Genomic DNA, 24639 nt, shown 5'->3' with positions numbered 1-24639 from the left:
GATGTCACTGTCAACTATACATTTCCTTGACCTCAAGCTTTATATCCGGAACAACAAAATACAGAGTACACTGTACAGGAAGGATACTGCAGTCAATGGAGTCTTACACTACACCAGCTCCCACCCAACATCTACTAAGAAGGCTATTCCATATGAGGAAATGGTACGCATTCGTAGAATTGTAGCGAAGACGACAACTTTTAAACACAGACCAAACTCACTATGGACAGACTGCGTAGAAGGGGCTACGAACAAAGCATCCTGTGCACAGCCAGAGATAGGGCTAGGAACCTCAAGAGAGAGGACTCACTCAAGAGTATGAGTAAGGAAAGCAGAATGGGAAATGAGAGACTCTTTGTTTATTACAACACACTCCAGGCTCAATCATGAGGTGTTCAAGATCCTAGACAAACACTGGCCACTGTTGAAGGGGGCACCAGGAGTACACAACATTATTACTCAAAAATCATCCATGACTTTCAGAAAGAGCAAAACTATCAGGGACACCTTGTGTCCCAGCTATACACTATGTAGAACACCACAACAAGAAGGCTGGCTGCACAAACTTCTAGGGTTCTATCTACACCTGCAGCACATGTAACGTTTGCAATCTAGGGTGCAACAAACCTACCACCTTTAGATACAACACTGGCATACAACACAGGATACGTCAATTCATAAACTGTCTCACTGGCTTTGTGGTGTACATACTGATTTGTGGTTGCGGAAAGATATATGTTGGAAGTACGGTAAGACAACTTAAAACCCGCATCCAGGAACACCGTAGAGCAGTCGTGAATGGGGACACTTCGTATGCCCTAGTCTCACATGACTGCAGGGATGGGGTTGACAGATCCAAATTTCGCTTTCATGGCATTGATGTGGTGTTGCCTAGTAAACGGGGTGGAAACGGAGAGATGACCCTAAGACAACTTAAAGCCAGGTGGATTTGCACCCTACGCTCTTCCACTCTGGGTTTCAATAGTGATAACGAAATTTTCTACTTTCTGTAGTAGTCATCCCTTTCAGTTAACATTTGAACCCCTACATAACAGTTATCAGCTTACACCACACTGGCATCTCCTGATAATGACCCTCTGTTCACAACACAACCCAATCCCTGTATGATAGTGCTCTACTTGGCACCCAGGCTAACTAGGATACATACTGCAATGATGGATGTTGAATTTATCAAGCTGCATTTGATTCTCATTACCTGGGGTACTGACCCTTGAAATGGGAAGTGTCCACATATAATGCTCAGTCTTCGAGATTGTTAGTACTGGGCATTTTCTGATCTATGTGTCCTTTCCCTAAATACTATTGAGTCACATTCCATAAAGACTATGTTTCCGCTGATGCATACCCGCAGCAGGGGTCATGATCGCGGGCCCCCTTGTTATGGTTTTAACTTCGCGCTTTAAAATAATGTACTCTTGGCGCTTAGGCAACCTGCTCAGTCGGGCTCTAGCCGCCCTTGTTTTAACTTAATTTTCACTTTCGCAAAGAGGAGATTATTGGGCTCTTATTTTGATTGTTCTGGTCACCAGATGAGTCGTGACATTTAACGCAAGCGTACACTTGGTCGGCAAAACACTGGGGGACATGTACTAGTGTTTTTACTGCACCTGCTACTTTTTTAAAACACACATTTTTTTAATAAATCTAAGCTTCCTGGGTGGGCTATTGCTGAATTATGGTTATAGCACAGTCTTTCTCTGCTTCACTAGCACTTTTTAATTTAATTTCACTTTGGCAACAAGGAGATTGTTGGGTTAATTTTTTACCGTCATTGCCACCGGATGAGCCTTGATATCTCACACTAGCGTGAGCTTGGTCGGCAACACAGTGGGAAATGCACAAATGGTTTTACTGCACCAGCAACTCTTTCAAACACGCACTTACATAAAGTCTATGCTTCCTGGATGTACGGTGGAAGACTTTTGATTATAGCACAGCACACTTTTCTCTGCGCACTCTGTTGCTGACTTGCGATTATAGCATAGCACACTTTTTCCTGCTCCACTGGCATGAGTTTGTAATAATTAGCGTATCATACCAGCTGCTATTGCTGCTAACAGTGCCCGCTTGTTACTCACCTTGGAATGGTCTTGGTCTAGCGCATTCGGTTTAGATACAGGTACACCATACTCACTGCTGCAGTTGCCTAAGCCTAGTGTTACTCAGCAAGGAATATACTTTAGGTGTATTAGAGAGATTACCATGTAGACTATATGTCACGCTGTTTACTTAACCCATCAAGGCCCGCTTCCTTTTACTCATCTGAGTCACTTTTTATATGGATACTCTTTGCATCTACTACGGATCAGCTCAACAGAGGCGAATACTTGAGTCCTCTCAAACTATTGGACTACTTTTGCTTCTAACTTGAGAGGTTAGTTGGATTTAGGACGCACACTTCAACCTGCTTCATACACAGATGGGAATTTTGTTTACTGATACTTTTTCTTAAAATTGCCTAGGTTAATTCCTTTTACTTTAATTGTCCCGACGCGGACTTAATTACAATTTGGATCTGGTCTTACTTACCTGGCAAACTGATTACTTTATACTATCGGTAAGCGTACTCCTAACTACCACACTCACCGCTGTAGCCCTTCTTTTGTCCTTTATATTTAAACCTATAAAATTATTGGTACTTTAGCGGTATCTTCCCCAGCACGATTTGAACACCTGACAGCATTGTAGAACATCGGCCTTCTGTCACTATCCACAGCATTGGTTTCTTTACTTCCTCTTGGAAGTACTCTCCTCCCTCACCATATTTTCTTTCTTGTCCCACACTTTACCCTGTGTTTACTCTCACCACCAGCACAGTTAATACAAGTCACCAATTATCCTGCACTTAACAATACTTGCCTATATGTCTGGATTTTAAATATTGTATGCTATTAGAGCCCTGACGAAGCTCATGTCTGGGCGAAGCGCATTGGCTATCTACGTACGAAAACCTAGTGCATCTTTAATAAAAGACACCTTGAGATCATAAAACAACAACGTGGAATTCCTTCTTTTGCTCTCTGTACATACTTATGATTTACCTTGTATATATATTGCCTCTCATACCCTTTTGAATTTATGACAAGAAAAGAACAGGATTTCCAGCATCTCTATTTGGTCCGGTTACTCATCTGTGGATTGACAAACAACACTGGGCCAAATGTTCGATTCCTGTAATGATTAGGATCGCCCTGTAGCTGCTCAGCTGAGGTTCAAGGATGTGCTCCAAAACTTTGCATCCATAACAATGGTAAGCTTTTTTTCATCAAAGGATCTTAGGCGATAATATTTGGTTACTTGGCCACAGGGGAATTTGTTACCAATAGGCATACACTGTTGATCTGGTTATGTCCAATCTACTTTGAATTTACTGGGCTAATCAAGTGACTGTAATAAATGTAGTACTTTTTGAGTCAGAGGGACTATTACAACTTTCTTTTTTTTTTTTTTTTTTTTTTTTACAGTGGATGGGTCCAGAAAAGACTTAATTATATTATAGTTCTTAGGAGTTGGAGTCACCAAGTGGGCTGTATTCTAGGAAGAATTGGCAGGCTCACCAAAGTAACACTGCTCAGGATGGATACCAGCCTTGAACAGGTGGATGCTGAGGAAGAAGGATTTGAACAATTGTTGGAAGCAAAGCTGACAACAGATTACGTTGATTTGAAAAAAATAAATAGGGGTCCAATTATAAATAATGCAAACAAATCAATGACCTTCTGGATAAAAGATCTGGTCAAACCATATGATAACAAAATTATGAGAGGCCAAGATTGCACCCAAGAAGGTGGCAATTGCAGAGCAACTAAAATGTATTCGGTTTACTTATTTACATCATGTGCACTTTATTAGACACAAACTGCAAAAGATTTACTGCATCTTCTCCCTAACTGTCTGGAGATGCCTCACCAAAGAAGGTATTTATTTTCCTCACTGTATGGAGCTGTAAGGTGATCCAAGGATAATGCTTTGAGGTAGGAAAAAATATGAGGTGCTGGCCAGTAAACCAAAACTAGATTCCAAGGTGCTCCTTTTCGGTAAGATCAAGACCTTTAATTGACCAGAGGTGTCATAACAGTGTTAACTCTGGTCATGTCAGTCACAGTTGACAGTGCTAAACAGTAGGAAGCCGCAATGGTCCAGGAGCGGCTGTGTGGCAATATAATGCAAGAGCTTATTCGCAAAAACATGTGAAGATATAGGGAATACTGCATGGGCACTTTGACAAGGACTCAATATATGAGTCAGTTGTGGTGACCCTTACTTAGCAAGAAATATGTGTCAAGTTGGATATCTGAACGATAAAAAGAAGGTGGCCAAATCATGCAAGAGTGAAGGGTGCACCCCTGAGTCATGCTGTGAATGTATATTAACACCTAAGTGTGGGGGAATCCAAAGGTGGTGGTGTTAAATAATGGATTTTTCAGTAAAATGTCAATACAATGGTTTAAACAAGAAAACAAAATAGAAATAGCACCTATATTCACCTATTGGCTAAGCATTTATCATGGACGAGTACGTAGCTCAACTGAAATGTAATTTTTGATCAATATGGATTTTGCTGTTTATGCTATAAAGACAAAGATTCCCTGAATGCAACGTCTGGACTACCCTTAACGAATACCTAAAGCCATACGCAATTTTGCCCCCACAGATAAAAATGAGAGTGTATTGCTTTCTGGAAAGAACATTATTTGAATAATACATCTTACGACCGAAAAAAAAAAAAACATAGCACAGCAACACGTACATATTTCATCAATAAAGGCCATACTAACTCGCCTGCTTTTGCTATTTCCTTAACCTTCAGTAAACACAACATTTACCTGTTGAGAACCATACAAATTATTTTACTTTCTGATGAGCCCCCTTACATATGGAATTAGGTTTGATCTCACCTTGAAGTTCAAAACATTTCTGTTTACTTGTTCTGGCCAGCTCCTGGGCTTCAAACAAGTCTTTATGCAACTTCTGAATATCGTGTTTTGTCTCATTATTTTCTGATTGTACATTCTGCAACTCATCTGATTAAAAAAGAAATCAATCATTTTCTTTAAAGTTTGTGCTGGTACACTTGGGTAGTCATCTGAACATGAGGTGTACTTGATATCATGCAAGGATCAGCCAATGGCTCCACCGTGATAACAGTGTTATAAAACATGATTCGTAGAAAAATAAATCAAGGTGCCATCTCATGCGTTCTTTGACAAATTTAGTGTGAGTTGTAAAATGGAGCATGCAAACCATAATGAGCCAGTAAAATATAACAATTACTTAAACATATAGTTCTTCAACAACTGTGGCTCCATAAAGTAAAACATATCTTATCTTGCGAGTACATTACAGAATGTCAAGGTTATGATACAGTAACACTTCTGGAAAACTTTTGGCAAAGGCCAGTATTCAGTAAACATTCTTAGTTTCGTCACAAAAGAAATGCCCTTCACACTCAATCTACTTACAAAAACCACTTTATATGGCTAGGACGAACACCATTCTTTTAAAACGTGTTTTGTTGACACTCACTAACTGGGACCCTAATTCCTCTTCAGTATTTTTAAGTTTCGCACCGGCTGCTCACTTCAGTACCGATAAATAATGATGAGGCGTGGTACAAAAATTCTACGGGTTTCTTCCTACCTCAAGAGCGAGGCAGAAAATACCCCAGTTCATCCTGTATTGGCCTCTGACGTCACAGCTAGCAAGAACAACAAGACGAAAACGAATGGAAATAAGGGTTGGTTTATCTTTCTCAGGTGCATGTCACATTCAAAGTGTGTAATGCTCCTAACACAGTAACTTAGCAAAGAAAAATATAGGCAAATTATGTCCAGTTTGGCAGTAGTTGAATGTGATGTTGAAGACTGGACTGAGGAGGACTATGGTAAGAGTAAAGTGTGTCCTTTAACAGACTTGCTGGGAAATATATATATATATATACTACTACGCAACCAATGACGAACATAAGAAATCTGTAGTAAGAAAAATTCTCTTTCCATGTAAAAGTGAGGTTTTGTAAACATTCAAGCTTTTTGTAGCCAACATCACCATCTCGAGAAGGTAAAGGGGATCAGAGGCCATAATCTTCTACACCACTCAGTCCCAAAGTTTAAATTATTTCAAGCACATAATCAGACTTTTTCTGCGTCACCCCTGTCACACTAGAACTTCCTTTAGCCTGAACTGGGAGCTCAACGCTCTCTCCTCACCCTCATAAAAAGTTGAAAGTCCTCCCCACCCTATTTAATTTATTTCTAATGTGGCGATTAAGCTGAAGAGATTCCCCTGATCTGATGCCTAAATATTCCAACACACCCTAGTTGTGAAAATGCAAGGTGATGCAGAGATCATAGGGTTTGCCCCTGGAAAGTAGGTTACTGTTTGTATCACTGCCAAGAAGGTCCATCTTGATGACTTATAAAACAATACTCAATAACAACATGCCCCTTATGGGGGCGTGGCCTGCGTAGCCAACATGGTGGTCACTTAATGAGAGCTCCCGGCCACGTCTCACTGGAGGAGTCCAGGCCACACCTTGCTACCCCAGCAAAAATCAGCATCAGGTATCGGCGCACCGCTGGCCGTGCCTTGAGCACCGTACAACTGGAGGATTCCTGCAGCTGTGGCCAACCAAATACTCCCAGGAGGAAAAGGAGCTTAGCCCATGGCCTTTACGCACAAGCAAATGGCTAGGCCCCAGAGGGAGCAGACTTGTAGAACCTATTTTTCTTTGCTGGCCATGATTGCGGTTTCCGGACCACCAGCGAGACTCTCAAATATCTACGGCAATGGGACCTTTCCAGTATGCCCCAGAATCTGAATATTGGACTGGCAGGGATTTCCCCTCACACCACCCCACTTGCTGCCGGGCAGGCTACTGGGGCCCCTAAGGCTCCATCTGGATATACTGGTCTCCTGCAGAGGAGATTGATTCACTGAGACCCTGAGGCTCATACAACCTGCATCCCTCCGCGGGGACCACGTGGGGAGTCCCAGAGGAAAGCAGACCAAACATTCAACTGGACTACCTGGATTTCTTTGGCTGTTATGAGGCGGACAAAACATTTGAAGTCACGGGCCCCGGAGTCTTCAGTTACCCTAGATGTTACCCACCCAAATGCCTCCAAGGAGAACCTAGATAAGCTAGATGCCCTTCTTCAGGCGATTAAGGCCTTTAGGGTTTGTCTAGAGATGAAGGTGGATGCAGTGTCTAAATATATTAAAAGCCTGCACGACAACCAATGCAAACTCACAGAACGGGTGATCCAGTAAGAGAAGACGCTCACTGAAGTCCAGCCATACACACTTGACCTTAAAAAACAACTCAGACCTCAAGGAACACACAAATGTTTTGGAAGACTGTGCAGACAAAGCTGAAGAGCAAGTCCATTACAGTACTATCAGAGTTTTGGATCTTCCAGAGGGCAGCGAAGGCCCCAACATGGTGATTTGGAGTCTTGTTTCAAAGCTCTGTTGGCCCCTCAGGACCTCACATCATTCTTCTCCATGGAGAGGGCTTGAGTGCCAGCTCGGCGCCCCTACACGAAATAGTGGCAAAAAGCCTTCGCTTTAAGGTCCTCAAAAACCAAGGCAATAGAACTCTCTTCTGAAAGGCAATAAGTGAATACTTCTCTTCCAGGACTATACATTAGCAACATGCAACTTTCCTGGGAGTTATACAAAAACTGCGAGAGCTGGGGATCAAATACGCTCTTCTCTTCTTGACTAAACCGAAGATCATCTTAGATAACAAGGCTCACTTTTTTTACAGACTACTCTGATGCCTAGGACTTGGAGGCTTGGGCCTCTCCTACGCATCTGGCTGCCCCTTGGAGAGAAAAGTGTAGAGATCTGGCTGCTGCCAATTCTGGAGGGGTCCGGGTAGATCCTCCTTGGTAGCTGCAGCACCCTTGGAACAAGTTAGGAGCAGACACAGCTCTGATCTGGATGCAGCGAGCACATTACGGGAACCCTATAGGGACTCCTAGAACACCTTATAGGAGGACTCCGATGCAACGATCTCCACCTCAACCCCACTATGTGAACATGACTAACCTCCTTGAGTGATCCCCCCGCACAGACAGAAGACCATCTCCTGTAGCACAAGCCTCCTTGTGTAGGCTACTCTAGGACAAAAGACATGATGATACTTCATGGACTCCAAGGTGTCTCTGCCACAGTGTAAGCCTGGGGTGCCCGGAGGTGGCCCATAGCCATCTCTGCTTCCTCTAGGATGACCGGAAAGTCCTCTTGGTTGGCTGCATATTGGTCACCTTCAATAGTGTGGTAGACCCCAACATTGGCCCACTCCCTCTTCCTAATAATTCCATATTCACCAACGCTTGGAGCTTGGTGACATGGCTCTAACAGTGGTCCCTGACAGATGCTTGGCTCCCTCATAACCTGGGGGATGGGGGGGGTGGGGGGGAGGAGGTGCAGGGGGGGAGAGAACAGGGAGGAGGGGGGCAAGGGTTTAAACTCAACTTCTACTATTCCCCAACACAATGTTAATGCATGCTTGGACAGGATAGTTTCCCCCTATGATCTATGTCCCTCAGTTTCCACTCGGGGTAATAAGTCAGGCCGCCTCCTAGCATGGCTCATAAACAGAGCGACCAGGCAACCCCATATAGTTTCTGTCAGTCAATTGTCTGCCACTTAACTCTACACACAAAAAAATATGTTTGTAACACGTATTACTCAGCCCTATAGAGCCTCCCCCGCTTCCCCGGTGTAGGCCCCTTGGCCACTTAGCATGCTTACCTGGAAGCCAATCCTCTCTCCCGACTCTCTCCAGAGGACCGGGAAGAGTTGGATGCTCCCATTACAGAGCAAGATGTATGGGCAGCCAAACTGGGGCTGGCAATGGGGAAGGCCACTGGGACAGATGGCATCCCAAGTGAGCTCTACAAGACGCACATGGGTGAGCTTGATACAAACTGAAGAAGCTCAATAAGACGGATGCAGGGAAGGGATGCCTCCCTAGTCCCGCTACTAAAACTGGGTAAGGAGCACACAGACTTTGCACCGGACCAGATTGGGTTCGTCTCTGGTAGGATAACAACCCTCAATATCTGTCAGCTCTACAGAGTCATAGAGGCAGCCCAGGAAAGCTGGCCTAGAGCTGTTGCCATGGTCATAGAATAGCAGAAAGCCTTCAATACGCGCAGGTGGGAATAATTATTTGGCGTATTAACATGATTTGGCTAGGGCACCACCTCATCCATTTGATACACTTACTATAAACAAGCCAAACAATCCAGGTGCTATGGGAGACAGCTATTGGACTCCATCCCGGTTGGCAGGGGTACCAGACAGTGATGCCCTTCATCCGCCATTCTCTTTGCACCGGCAATGGAGCCCCTGCCAGCCCTAGCCAAACTTCAGGCATCACTCTTGACGCTAGCAATCCCTGGGACCCAGCTCAAACCAGACTTACCATGCTTATTTTAGGGAGCACTTGCCTGCCTTGGCAGGGAGTTACAACTTACTAGCCCCATGCTCCCTTATCTGCCTATCCTTTAAAGGGAACTATGGACACAGGGTAGCTGCATTACTGTCCTGGGGCTGTTACTTTATACCGAAGATGCAATCGACACCTAGGGCACTTATTCCAAGATGGACATTCTCTTTCCTTCTCGGCCCTGGTAGATCCATTTGGCCTCCATGAAGGCACCAGTTTATATTGTACGCTGCATTGACAAGCACGCTTGGCAACCTTTGGAGGATCCAAGACACTGAACAAGCTAACCACCAGATGGCGCATCATTGTTTACCAGGGCCATATACAAACCGCACTAAAGGGAATCTTATGATTTATTGTTGGAATAATGGTTGGCCCGTAATGCATTTATCTTATTTAGTTTGTTTGGTTGAAATGCAATAAAAAATTGTTTACAAAAAATAAAATATGCCCACAATAGACAAACTGAGATAAATGGTTCCTAGACTTGGGGGCACTGGATGATGCTGACTGGGAGTAGGCTATGTAGTACCCTTCTAAATGTCCATAAAAGCGGAGATCCATTTAGTGCAACTGAAAATGCTGCAGCGTGTATAACGGAGCTAAGCAAACTGCATAAGCTAGGGTTACCGGTTAGAGACTTCTGCCTTAAGGGATGTGTAGGAAACTGGGCTCTGTTGCACCACCTCTCCACTTTGTGTCTGGTATCTGGTGCAACGTTGACTGAAGGTGTATTGGGTTCCTGCTAACCAGACCCCCAGAACCAGTGTTCTTCTACTAACTGAACAATTGCTCCACAATTTGCACCCCTTTAGGATTCTTGTAAGTCCCTTGTAAGTGGTGCCCCTGGTACATAGGGCCTTGGAACTAAAGAGGGTTCCTAAGGCTACAGCACGAATTGTGCCACCCTAAGGGACTCCTCACCAAGCTCATGCAAACTGCCATTGCAGCCTGCGTGTCTTGGTGCAGAGAAAAATGAAGAGTCTGCATGGCACACACGTCTGTGCGCCACGCCAGCAAAACACTGCATGTGGTATAGGTACATCACCTGTACTATACCCATGTGTGGATGTAGCTCCTCTTCTTTTGAGGGACGTGGAGGAGCGTAGAAATTGACCAAGATGAAAGATTGGCTCACATGGAATGCTGTAATCAGTTTTGGTAGGAAAGAGGCCCTAGTGCAAAGTACCAGGTTGTCTGGAAAGCCCAGGAGGAAAGGAGGTTTAGACAACAGAGCCTGCAGCTCATTTGCCCTCTGGCCAGATGCTACTGCCACGAGAAAGGCAGTTTTAATGGTAAGCAGCCCGAGAGGACAATTATGTAATGACTCAAAGGGGGCATACATCAGGAATGTGGGAACCAGATTAAAGTCCCACTGAGGCATGATGAAAGAGGTAGATGGGAATATATGTTCAACACCTTTCAGAAATGTATTTACAATGGGTGATTTGAATAAATAGGTGTGGTCCGGCAGCCGAAGGAAGGCAGATAAGGCTGAAAGTTACCCTTTCAGAGTGACCAGAGCAGAGTCCTGCTGGGTAAGGGTAAAAATAAAAAGTAAAATATCCAAAAGGGAAACAGAAAGACGGTCAAGAGACATTTTTGTACAATATGATACAAGTTTCATTCATTAGCAGGCACACACCGTCTTGGTCGGGGGACGTCTGGATGACATTGCAGATTTCGGGAGGCAGGTGAAAAGCAGTCAACTATCACCGCTGAATCTCCACACAAGATGGCATAGAGTTGACAGGTTCAGGTGGAGAACTGTCCCCTGCTGCTGCAACGTAAAATCCTCACAAAGGGGCAGCCTGTTCAAAGGATGGATGCCCATGCTTAGAAGCTCGGGATACCAGACTCTCTGTGCCTAGTGAAGAGCCACAAGGATGACTTGGACCTGGTCATTCCTGAACATGTTGAGATCTCTGGGCAAAAGTGGTATGGGTGGAAAGGTGTACAGGAGGCCTGAGCTCCACTCAAGAATAAAGACGTCTCCAAGAGAGAGCCGCCTTGGAAATTCCAGTGCACAAAACTGCTGATGTTGCACGTTCTTGGCGGAGGCAAACCGATCTAACCAAGGCTCTCCCCACTGCTGAAAGAGACCTTGTGTCACCTCCGGATGTAGATGCCTTTCGTGAACCGCTAGGCATCGATAGCTGAGTTCATCCGCTCTGGCTTTCAGGGAACTTGCCAGATGTTGAACCACCAGGGATACGCCCTGTTGTTCCAGCCACTTCCAGAGACGCAAGGCCTCTTGGCAAAGAGTCCACGACCCCACCCTGTTTGTTGCAGTACCACATGGCGTGGTGTTATTTGTGAAAACCTGCATCATCCATCCCTTGATGGAGGGCAGAGGTCTTGAATGTCAGTTTGATCGCTCGGAGGACCAGCAGGTTTATGTGGAGTCCAGATTCCGCTGGAGACCAGAGTCTTCTGATCACCACCTCTCCCAGATGGCCACCCAATCCCAGAAGTGACGCATCTGTCACTACTGTGAGATCTGGTTTGGGAAAGGAGAGGAGTCTGCCTCTTAACAAATCGTGGTTCATCAGCCACCACTGCAGGTCTTTTGCAGTTCCCTCCGAGATCTGGACCATGTCGGAGAGATTCCCCTGGTACTGGAACTTCAGGTCCCACTTGACAACATGCATATGCCATCTGGCATGTGTCAGTAGCAGGATGCAGGAGGCCATGAGGTCCAGCAGCCTGAGTCATTCTCACCAAAATCCAGAATAGACGCTGAAACATCGGTGTCATAGGCTGAATATCCTTGACTTGCAGCTCGGGAGGATAAGCCTGAAACTGCACTGTGTCCAGAACAGCTCAGATGAATGGGAGCATCTAATAGGGAGTCAGGTGTGACTTCGATACATTGGTACTGAACCCCAGCAAATGCAGACGTTTTGCTGCAGTCTGCAGGTAGGGGTGGGACAATCCCGCCTTCAGCAGCTAATGGTCGAGATAGGAGAAGACAGGCATCCCTGATCTGCGTATGTGAGCTGCGACCACCACCATCACCTTGGTGAACACCTGAGGGGAGCTGGTAAGGCCAAAAGTAAGCATGATGGATTGGAATTGCTTGCAGCCTACCGTAAACCGCAGGTAACTCCGATGGGCAGGCAGGACGGGAATATGAAAATAGGCATCCTGCAAGTCCAACGCTACCATCCAGTTTCCTTTGTCCAGGGCAGACAAGACCTGAGGCAATGTGAGCATCTTGAACTTCTCCTTTTTGAGGAACAGGTTGAGGGTTCTGAGATCTACAATTGAAATAGGGCGAAGCCCTTTGCTCTTTTTGGGAATCAGAAGGTAGCAAGAATGGCAGCCATCGCCTACTTCTGACATCAGAACCCTGGCTCCCTTGGCCAAGAGCGCTGTGACTTCAGTGCAAGTACAGATGATCCTCCGTCAGTCGGTTGTGAGATGAAGGCAAAGGGAGGATTCGACAGGAAGGGAGTATCCCCTCCGAATGATCTGTAAGACCCACCTGTCCGATGTGATGGACTGCCAGTGGTGGAGATGATGGCTGATCCTGCCACCAACTGGACGCCCAAGATCTTGTGGGACAGGATCAGGAAGGCTTAGAGGCTGCGGGGGGAGAGGGGGATGTGTTAGTGGCTGTGGCCGACCTCTGGCTACCTGACCCACAGGGTTGTTATGAATCGCACCCTCTCCCCCGCACAGTCTGGGAGGCATGCGTGGGGCGGTGGCTGGAGTTTGGCTAATGCGGTTGAAAGCCCCTTCCGTAACCACTAAAGGAGCGATAAGCAGACTGGGGTTGACGAGGGGCAACTGAGAGGCTCAAGAATTGGCCGTAGCCCGTGATTTCTTAAAGCGCTCCAGCGCTATGTCTGCCATGTCAAACTACCCATAATGGTGAACTTTGCTGCATCTCTCCCAACCTTGACAGCTTGGGAGAGCACAGCCCAAGCTTCCTCTTGGATCCATGGCAGCACTTGTGCAACCATGTCAAAGTGTGTGGGAGTAGCGGCCCAATAAGCATGTGGTGTTCACAGAATGCAATGTAAGCCTGATGGAAGAAAACATCTTCTTTTCCAAGCTATCCAGCCTATTGGATTCCATGTCCGGAGGTGTGACAGAGAATGCGCCATGGGATGTAGAGGCTTGGAGCACCAAGCTCTCAGGGGTGGGGGTGTTGGGTGAGGAAGTTCTGGATCCCCAGGTGCAGGTCGGTGGTGGCGGGCATTTGTCCTGTTCACAAGAGCCCCTGTGCTGGGTTTGGACAAGGTTCCCAGTAGAACATCTATTAGTGCTTCATTAAAAGGAAGCAGGGGACCGGAAGCAGAAGCTCCCGGTTATAGCACTTGCATCAGGATGTTAGTCTTGACTGTCACGGAGGGCAACTCGAGATCTAGGATTTCAGCTGCTTTATGGAATAAGACGCTGCCTCCTTCGTAGCCACAGAAGGAAGAGAAAGCATATCAGTGTCTGGGGCTGTGTCCAGACCTCTGGCATCCCAGAGTTCTTCATACCAGTCCATATCACCTACTTACTGGTATTCTAAAGGGTCCAGTAACCCCTCCCATGGTTAGCCCTTCAGAAAATGGCTCTGGCTCCGACCTAGGACGAAGGGATCCTATTAGCACAGGCAATGGCGTTGGTTGACGCGGCTCCGACTCGTGTCATAGGGTGTCAGAATGGAGCTGGCATCGGGCGCATCGGTGTCGGAGAAGTTTGCTGTGGCACGACCGGCGCCGGTCCAGATCCAGGACAGTACTAATCGGGGCCCAGCGGTACCGAGGCCGGAGACAGTGGAGCAGAACCTAAAGGTCCCGAAGGTGCGCCTGAGGGGTTGGGTCACTCAAACACTGCGCATGGCCTCGTAAAATGTTCTTACTTTAGTGGGGGCGAGGGGGTCGCAGCAGCTTATGGAAAAGGCGGGAGGCTCGGAGTCGCCCCTGGTAACTTTTCAGAAGAACCATGCCTCGAACGTCAATACGCCTTTGTCACATTGGCCGACGCACGAGAGTAAGTAGACTTCTTGCATTTCTTATGCTTCTTCCCTGAATGGCCGAGGAATGGAAAGACGCCTACTGGGGGCTCCTGGAGCGGTCCCACGACCTCCTTCTCGATCAGGATCTTTGAGGAGTCGTGCAACGTGGTGTCCCCTGCTCGGCTACTAGCAGCTTTAGTGACCGCTCCCTCAAAGCCTTTGTAGCCATGACCCGGCAGGCCAAGCACGACAGTCATGGTCACGCTCAAGACACCACAAACACAAAGTGTGGGTCCGTGACCAACATGGTGTGATGCCACCGGTTCACAACTTGTCTTCCTCAAAGAGATCCCACTACACACCAGGAGGAAGTATTTCCTCCCAAAAGTCTCAACAAAACATCGAAAAAAATCTGGGAAGAACCGGCAGAGGGGTAGCTCTTTCTCAAGATCAGTGCTAATTGGGGCGGCAAGAAGAGAACTGACATCAGCGCGATGAGGGGGCGTCTATAAAGGTGACGAAGACATCACTTTTGGCACGGACAATGCCACGCAGAGCCAATCGAGGCCACTTATTGGCGCGCAGGAGTACTGCTTGTGCAAAAATCTTCCAGATCCAGTCTGACACCTGGGTAAATTTAAAGGTAAGGAATCTGCAACTAGATGTCTCTATCAGATGAGTGCAGTTTTCACACAGGTGTGTATCACTTAAATTTCCATAGCAGAAAGTAGGGACCTTTATTGTGCATTGATCCAAAAACAATGCAAAGTGATTTAAATGTGATCCATTCCTTCAGTGGGAGCCAGTGGAGCTCAGCCACGGCTCAAGAAGAAGAGGAATGTCTGGGCACATTCAAAGCAACCTTAGTGGCTACTGCTTGAACTTCATGCAGTCTTGAGTACAAAATTCACACAGCCCAGCAATAGAGCATTGTAGTAATCCAGTCTGCTTAGTATCCCACATTGCACCACCAGTGCTCCTGCAGATGATGGTAGAAAGGGTAAACATTTTCAGAAGGTATGAAACAGGGCAAAAAAAGTTGCCACAATCTTGTTAACATGGACCTTAAGGGATAGGTTATCAAAATAAACTTCTAAATTGTGTACGGCAGATATCACTTTCGGACAGTTATGTTTGTTCAATGTCAGAAATGAAGGGGAAGCCTGACCACAGACTTATGGAGCATTAAAGAATTACTGGTTTATCGCCATTAAACTTTAAGAAGTTGCTGCTTAGCCAACTGGAGACCTCCCTTATACAGTTGTTGAATGCGTCTAATAGCTCTGGATGTGAGTTGTCAAAGGTGAGAATCAGAACATCCACCTAGGTCATGAAACTGAGGCCATATGATCTAATGAGATCTTAAAAAGGGTTGGGCTTAGCGCTGAACCCTGAGGCACCCCATGATCAACTGCTTTAAAAACAGATCGAAAAAGGGAGAGAAATGTGGCTTGTGATCTATCATCTAGATAACATTGTAGGCAGCAGAGCGCTTGACTGCTCATTCACATTGCCCGAAGCCCTGAAATCAAGTTCAAGTGATTAACAATGTCAAATGCAGCTGACAAATCATGTAAAAACGAAGCTGCAATTTGACTAAGATCCACCACCATCCACAAATCATCCAAAGCCAGCACTAATTCAGAACTGGTGCCATGAGCCAGCCTGAAGCCAGATTGCACTTATATAAAGGAGAATGACATTCCAGGTAATCTGGTAATTTCTTGTTTACAAATCTTTCCAGGACTTTGACTGCTGAGGACAGCTGAGATATGGGTCTGTAGATGCTGGGCACTAATGGATGCGCTGTAGACTTCTTTAGAAGAGGAATTACTATCTCCCTTTTCCAAAAACATGGGACTTGGCCCATTTCCAGTGACTGACTGCAAACAGTTAAAAGAGAAAGAAACAGAGGATGTGATAACATTTTCCAGGCTTTAGGAGGTAGCCGATCTAGGGGAAAGCCCAACGAAATTGACATTGTAACTGCCCAGAAATCGTCCATGGACATCATTCCAAAGAATTAAAGAGTACTGGTACAGACTGCTAAAAGTCTCATCCAGTATATCCTCTTATGCTTGTGATAGATTCAAGAGGATTTAAATTCTAAAGAATGCTGACTTGGCGTGAGAAGATTTAGGATCATAGGTCGGTTGGCGAGTATGCAGAAGTGATGGGGCACTGTTAAATATTTTATGGGCGGTCTAGAAACAGGGCCTCTATGGAAGGTAATAATGGAACATATGGAAAGTATTTGTAGCATTTACTGTTATATATCTGGCTCTCCGTCTATATTTACAATGGCTTGTTCAATTTGATCAAATAAGTAACAGTACCAGTGGCACATGAGAGAAAACCTGCAACATTAGTGTGCAAGAGAATCTTCACAATGAGGTTCAATGCAGTCTACATTATTTAGCTTATCAACTAGTGCAAGCCTTCAACGTCTAGCAGATCACCATCAATACCAACAAACTGATGCAGAGCTGAGTCTCCACTGGAGACTTGAGAACTCGGATCTCCACTTCTCTCAGTTTGCCTCCCCAACCAACTAGTGATGCAACCGTGACCACCATCAACTTTGGAAGGGGTTGGGAGAGGACCGGTCACTGGCCAATTCACGATCCAGTGACCATCACTGCAGATCTTTTGCAGTCTCCTCCTAGCTCAGGGAACAATCCAACAGATTTCCCTGATGTTAAGCCCACTCCAAGTTCCCATTTCAGAGCCAGCAGAGCCATCTTGTATGTTTGACCAGCAGGATACAGGAGGCCAGCACCGCTCAAGAGCCTCAGCATCATTAACACCGAGATCCAGTCCGAAAACATCAGGATCATAGCCCAAATGCCTCAGACTCTACGTTCATGAGAAAGCCACAAAAGCGTACAGAATTCAGAATAGCTGCTAAGAAAAGGAGTGTCTGTGAAGGAGTCATGAGTGACTTCGGCACATTGATAATGAGTCAAAATGATGTTATGTGGTTCGCTGTCGTCTGGAGGTGGCTGGCGCCTACTTGAGCTGAGCCTGACTTCAGCAGTCATTCATCGCAGTAGGCAAAGACTGATATCACTTTTGCTGCGACAATCGGCATCACTTTCAAAAACACCCAAGGGGCACTGGTGAGCCCAAAAGAGAGCACTGTGAACTGAAAATGGTCCTGGCCCGCTGAACTGAAGGCACCTGTAGACCTGCAAGATAAGAATATGAAAATAAGGATCCAGTGGGTCCAATGCCGCATCCAGTCCCTGGGGTCTAGCGCAGACAGGACCGGGACAAGAGTGAGCATCTTGAATTTGTACTTTCGCAGAAAGGCATAGAAGGTGAAGATCTTCAATATGACGAAGGCCTCCATCCTTCTGCTCCAATGTCTGGATACTCTCACAGGTGATAAACTGCATCATACAAATCGACATAACACAAGGATGTAGAGGGAGTAACACCCAGTTACTACTTCCACAGTCATTAACCACTCTATGGTCCCCTTGGTCAAATGGCCCGCACTGCATCCAGCAAGTTGGACAGGTGGTCCTTCGTCAGCCACCACAATGGTGCTGGAAGGTATGACAGAGTGGAAAGAAATAGGAAGGCATAACAAGGCTGAACAATTTGGAGGACTCACTTGTCTGTCATGATGCCTGCCATCTTTGGAGGAAATATCAGCTCCTGACTCCGAAAGGGTGCCGGTGTGCCGGTAAGGACACAGTAAAGTGGTTTTGTGGTTGCTGGAGTGGTGGAGGACAGTTGCATGATGTCCCTGTTGTTCTGAATGTTGTCTCTAAGAACCCAGGCCATTAAAAAGGATGAAAGGTCTGCTGGGCTCGAGCAGGAGTCAGGTGCTGGCAAAACTGAAAACCTCTACCATGGCCACTGAGAGGGTGAAATTGGTAGTAGAAATATTATGGGAGCAGAAAGGCCCAAGGAAAATGTTGTGGCTCAGCTCTCCTTGAAAGGTTCCAATTTTTGCCAAAAAGCCATGAGCCATCGAACGGCTTGTCCATTAAGGATGCCTGCACATCCCGGGAGAAGCCCATAGGCCTCAACCAGGAGGGCCATACAAGTGCTCACTGCTTGTCTTAAACAGTTGCTTAGGTCCTATCTAGAGCAAATTACAAATTTTGCCACATCGCAACCATCCTTAATAGTCAAGGCCTGTATCTGGGGAAGTATCCAGCCAACAACTTCATACCAGTTTTCTTTGTCATGCTGAGGAACACAGGCATCCCCTTCATCAAAGTTATCATTATCTGAGTCCATGCCAAAATGATTATGTACAGTCTGGGACCTACCATGTAGTGCGGTCAAAGTATCGGAATCTAAAGGGTTGCCCAAAAGCTGCGTAGCAGTAGAAGCCAGATGCTATCTCGGTCGAGGTGAAGCCTGCTTGGAGCTGGATAGCACTATAGCTGCACATCTGCCTCCGACGTTGACAGTATAGTTGTACATGCAAAAGGAAACAGCACAGGGGATGGCGCCTGAACTGAAGTCAACACCGGAGCCGGTGTTGAACTGAGAGTGGGTCCAAGGAGCACAGATAGTGCGATGAGCAGACCAGACAGTGGGAGTCTGTCTGGAGGCCCTGCAGATCCTTGGAGTCCTAAAGGAATGTCAGAGGGAGCCATTAAAGTGCCATGCACACACAGCATGGCCTATTTGAAGGCCTCTACTTGCCGTGATGTGTCTGACGGAGTTGGAAATTCAGGGAGCACCAGGAAAAAGTTTGCAATTCGCTCTGATGGAGATCGGGTGCGAGACCATGAGGTACGGAGATAACATCATGTGCTCTCAGGAACCCAAGAGTGGCAGGGAGGGGCCAATTCCCAAAGCGACTTTATGTACTTTTTCTTGGACTCACCTGAATACACAACAATAATCTGCTACAGAAACAACTTCAAGATCAGGAACAGGACCTTCCTTCTGACTTCGACCGATCACAGCATATATTCTTTTGTGTTAGGAGACTGTGAGGCCAAACGTTACATCACCAAAGGCCTTCGGGCTCATCTGAACACAGTTGTCACAGGCCCTGAAGTCGTTGTCCAACTGCAGGCATCACAAACAGAATTTGTGAGGATCCGTTACTGGCGTTTGTTTGTGGCAGTCCCTACACTGTTTAAACTCCGTTGTTTTAGGGGAGATATCTTCCCTTGCACACTGGATAATGTGTGAAGCAGCATGTTGCCATCTACCGGCACACAGCAGAACTGCTCGATTCCAGCTGATGCTTGGGGAATATTCACAAGGTGAGAACTTTGCTGTTAGCAGTATCCATGAGAAAAATATATTTATTAGACAGGTTATTCTGCAACCGCTGCAACTGGAGATTTTGCAAAGCGACCTAACAGTACACATGCAGTGTGGCAAAATTAATGACTGATCAACAATAGGTTTGTGCACAATTTCACTAAAACAATCTTCAGGAGACTTAACTACATAGGCTAGATAAACACAACTGTCATATTCCAACATTCAGAATTGGAGGAAATATAAAACAAGAGAGGAGGAACCCCAGAGGACTGGCATTAATGAGGCAATGGGGCAATTGTGTAACTGGTAAGGGGTGAAGGGGGGGCACATCAGGTTATAACTGTGACTTGCAACTCTTTTTACAGTCAGTGCAGGCTCAGTAGTTATACAAACAAACAGCAATGGCAGCACAGGAAGCCTAGGCTCTCACCCATCCCTGTGCGTCTAGAGGGAGTAAGAAAGGAGCTAATTGTTTCTTCTCAGAAAGGTTAACCTAATACATTAAGATGATATCCATAAAAGTTACAACAGTGAAGGGAGAGGTGTGGGTGAAAGCAAGCACCTTGATGTTACTGGTGATGCATAAGGCAAAACAACCCCTAGGAATGCTTACCACTGCACCTCAGCATATACTAGCACCAACCTGTAACGGCCGCATACCCTAGCAAAAAACTGTGCACCGTTCCAAATGAGAATATTGCTAATTACGAAGATGTTATGTTATGTAATGTTAAGCTATACGTCTATAAAGTGCTACTACTATCAAAATTCTCTTGTCTGTAATAGAAGGAGCTCCTAAAAGGTGAAAGTGTTATCCGGTAAAAAGAAGTGTCTTGAATCTCTTTCTGAAATAATTTAGCACTCAGGGCACATGACCGAGAAGGCTTGTCCCGCAATTAGTGATTTTCAAAAGTATGGCACTGTGAGGAGCCAGTGCTATGCTGATAGAAGACTGTGAAAAAGACAGTATTTGCTCAGTTTTTCAGGAAGGAAAACAGAAGATGATCCACAGACATTTTGTCTTAGATCAAAAGCTGGTGCAATTGTGCTAATATTAGTTTTGCTGTAGCAGAAATGGGGGTGAAGTAGTTGACCTAGCAGCTTGGTTTTGTATTGCATGTAATTGGTGTAGAGATGATGCATTTATTTATACCTTTGTATAATGCGTGACAATAATCCTGCCTACAGCCTATCAAGGCATTAACACCTGTTCTACTTTCTACTACCTGCTGTCAGTACGAGGAGAACCTGCATGATCTTTTGAATGTGAAAGAGGCAGAAAGAAATTACACTCAAGACTTTTATGTTAAATTGAGCTGCGATTCTATTTTAACTCCTAAATGTTTTACACTGCTACTTGGAGTTGGAAAAAGGTGCAAAAGAGCTGGACCAAACCTGAGCAGACCATTCTGATTTATCAAGACTGATCTTGCACCAGGTCATGTACATCCAGTATTTCAAGTACGAGAGAAACTTATTGCAAAAGTGCTTGAGAGTCTGTTAAAAAAAAATTGTGTGTCATCATATTTTATTAAAAGCTGATTGCAGCAATCTTTAATGAGAGTAGCCAATGATGTCACATACATATTCAATAGAAAGGGTGACAAAATTGTTGGAACTAAGGTGGTCACCAATTGGCAAGAGGTGAATTAGCCTAAGATTGTTCTTGGTATTCAGTTGTCCAGAAAGGTGGAAAACCATTTTAAAACCTTTTCCGACACTCAACAGAGGCTTGGTCGGTTTAGGAGAATGCTGCGGTTTAACATCAAAAGGCAAGTTCAGCAGGACTAGTACAAACTGAATCTGCAGCCATACATAGATCGCCCACTACAGCAGTTATGGCAAAATGGCCATCTGCTTCAGTTAGCCTCTATATTCAGCTTCCTATGTGTGCCCTGAAGAATTTTTATTCCCAGCTTATGTCACACTCTTTCTCCCCAATGACTTAACAGGAAGCAAGTCATTGCCAAAGGATGAGAAAAGGCCTCTATGGATTTGGTAAAATTATGCCCCTACCTCAGCAGGCCTTACGGAAGAGATGCACACACGTTGCTGCACTGGGAGCAGGGTATCACTTTCAGAGCAACTGTGTTAGTTAAGGTATATGCAAGGACAATTACAAAATATAACCTTCCCTATTGCACTGAAAATGGTAACTATTTATAACTTTACTCGAAAACTTATCATACAACATATTTACCTTTCACATGAGATACTTTATTCAGAGGTTCATTCAAGTCCTGTTCGTCCATTTGACCGTCTAGAAGAGAAAGTGAAAGTGTTAACATATGCTACATAATAAAGAAGAGAGAGAGAACAGAGTGCAATCATCTTTAATATTTAGAGCACTTAATAAAGGTTTGCACTGATGAAACCCTGGCCCTACAGATTCTTCAATTGACACAAACATTTTCATTATAGTTATTCACATTTCACAAAGATACAATTCCAAAGGAAGACATTTCTAAGATTATGGCAGAGGATCGAATAGACACAATGGTTCCAGAAGATGTTTCTATCAGTTTGGGGGGGGGGGGGGGGGATTTGCAGAAAGAACCTCACAAGCTGAGCTGTGTTAAAAAAAATGCCACTTATGTTAGGAAACATTAGCATGTTCAAAACAAGGCTTAATGGTATGACTAATTGGCCATCGCCAGCTACTACTTAAATAGCTGTAAAATTCCTTCGTCAAAAAAGGGATCACTTCAAAGGCTGGGGGTAGATAATCATGACAATATTATTCCAGGAGGAAGTAAGCTCATTCTTGTTTCTTGCCCTGAATTGCACCCTCAGGGCAACAGTAGGCACAGGAGACACTGGAAGATCAACATTATTCTTCTAACTCCAGTCCTTGAATATCTGACAAAAGAACAAATTTTGCCCAAATATTCCAGGAGGCTTATTTAGTATTCCAACTCCAGTCCTGGAATATTTTGAGAAAGGTTATAAATTCCCAAAGTATTTTTTGGAAAGGTTGAAAAGTAGTAATGTTGAATGGCAGAAAGTGCTGCCCTGAGGGTGCAGCTCAGGGCAAAACACCAGAAATACCAAGAAGTAACCCCCTAGAACTACCTCTTGTTTCTCAGGAAACACCAACTTAGAAGACCTGTTTCTGGGGGGAGTCCGAACAGTACCTTTGGTGATGGGCAGAGGTGGGAAAAAAAGACTCATTATGAATGATGAAAGCTAAGCAACCCACTCCTGGGCAGATTAGGGAGCATGGACTGGCACATGGTGCTGGCTTAATTGTCACTGGAGCACAAGCACTACAGACACGGCTTAGGCAGATTTGTCCTTAAATTGCTTGAAACCTAAGGTTTTTGATGGCAGCTAAGCCAAAACCCAAAAGGTGTAACTAAAATATTCGCAAAATGTTCCAGGATTGCACCTACTGAGTGCAGAAAAAGAAGCACAGAGTTAAGGGACACATGTATATTTTACATGACCAGATTGCCATGTTTGACTTATTGCTGATGTGCGCAGCATTGTTTTTACAGCCAGCTGTTGATCCTATTTTAAAAGATGCACAATCTGAATGATGGGCATATCCATTAGTTACAACAGTTAGAAATTTGCCTCAGCCTAGTTGCATTGATTTGCAACTCCAATGACCTGCTATTTGACTTTGTGTTAAACCTCTATTTGACTTTGTCATGTTAATGAATGAATTTAAAGAGAAGATACAACAAATGATGTTTAACATCAGAAATGGGTTTTAGAAGAAAATACCCCAGAAATTATATTGAAACAAGGGTTAGGGGAAAATTCTCGCCCTAGAAAAGAACACCGCATAAGGGCAAAACCATTCTCTCTTTTGAATAAACAGTAATGGAAATGAAGGTTATAGTAAATCTCAACAATCCTGCAACAACAGTGACTGTTTGGCAATGCACACTAAATACGATCTATTGACCATATCAGAGTCAAATAGAGGAAAGAAGAAGGATGACAAAGCCCACAGTGGAGAATAACCAGGGTGCAATAGTGTGCATGCATATTTGCACCCACCACCAACATCCTGGAAAGGATGGTTAAGGCAACAGTAAACATAGAGAAAGGTTTCTGACTTGGTCAAGGATTTTGTGTAGACCAAACACTGATTGAGAAGGAGACCACTGACATAAGTGTTGTAAGAACCCAAACTGAAAAGGCCCTCGCAAAACGGGGAGGATGGGTGGGGTTAAGGAATCTGCGGCTACACTGTGTGTCTACTAGATATAGCATTACCGAAGGTAAGTAACTTTTATATCTGATAGAGATATCTAGCCGCAGATTCCTTAATTTAGAATTAGATACCATAGCTATACCCCATTGGAGGAGGGTCTGTGACTGAGTCCGACCAAGGTCTACAAGAGAACTAGACCATCAACCATGATTGACCAAAACAGGTGGGAGCTGCAGAAGCGAGCTTGGCTAGTATGAGAAACTCCGCTCTCTAAAAGCATCATAAATAAAAACAAAGGCAAGAACTCTTTGTTAGAGGGCAGGAATGAACCCTTCGCCCTTAAGAAAGGAACAAAGAAAAATCAGATAACCAAAAAGGGCCATTTGCACAATGGCAACATAACGTCTCTGACAATGACAGCAATAAGAAGAACTGTGTACAGGATCCTAGGGATCTGCGAAAACCATTTCCCGAAGGAAATGAGAACATCAATACAGAGTCAGTGCGGACAAAATGAGCATCCACAACGGTGGAGGACATAAGAGAGCCATATGTAGGTACATATGTATATACCTCCATCTAAACATATACAAAACCATGTATACATAGACACATGCACATAAGAGATCTGCAAAAACAATTTCCTGAAGGAAATGTGATCATTCTAGATTCAATGTGGACAAAATTAACATCCACAACAGTGGATGCCATAGGAGAGATATGTAGATACAGATGGACAGACACATATAATGTGAATACTCACAAATACTGTGAGAGACCTCGGTTCCACAC

The 24639-nt window shown here is 44.9% G+C and overlaps 1 protein-coding gene across 10 annotated transcripts in view; it reads right to left on the bottom strand.

Moving 5' to 3' along the window:
* Positions 1–24639, bottom strand: part of SLMAP (sarcolemma associated protein) — a 1011035-nt gene that overhangs the window by 271447 nt on the left and 714949 nt on the right. For 6 of the 10 annotated variants that reach the window (XM_085624675.1, XM_085624673.1, XM_085624676.1 and 3 more), the window contains 2 exons: positions 21883–21942; positions 4920–5045 (listed from right to left, as the gene is read on the bottom strand). In XM_085624675.1, coding sequence (XP_085480801.1) covers positions 4920–5045; positions 21883–21942 — 186 coding nt within the window. The remainder of the gene's footprint in view (positions 1–4919; positions 5046–21882; positions 21943–24639) is intronic. The other 4 variants (XM_085624680.1, XM_085624679.1, XM_085624682.1 and 1 more) reach the window with 1 other exon arrangement.

Source organism: Triturus cristatus, chromosome 9, assembly GCF_964204655.1.
Source record: "Triturus cristatus chromosome 9, aTriCri1.1, whole genome shotgun sequence".
NCBI classification, from domain to species: Eukaryota; Metazoa; Chordata; class Amphibia; order Caudata; family Salamandridae; genus Triturus; species Triturus cristatus.
This window is presented reverse-complemented; position numbering and strand designations above follow the sequence as displayed.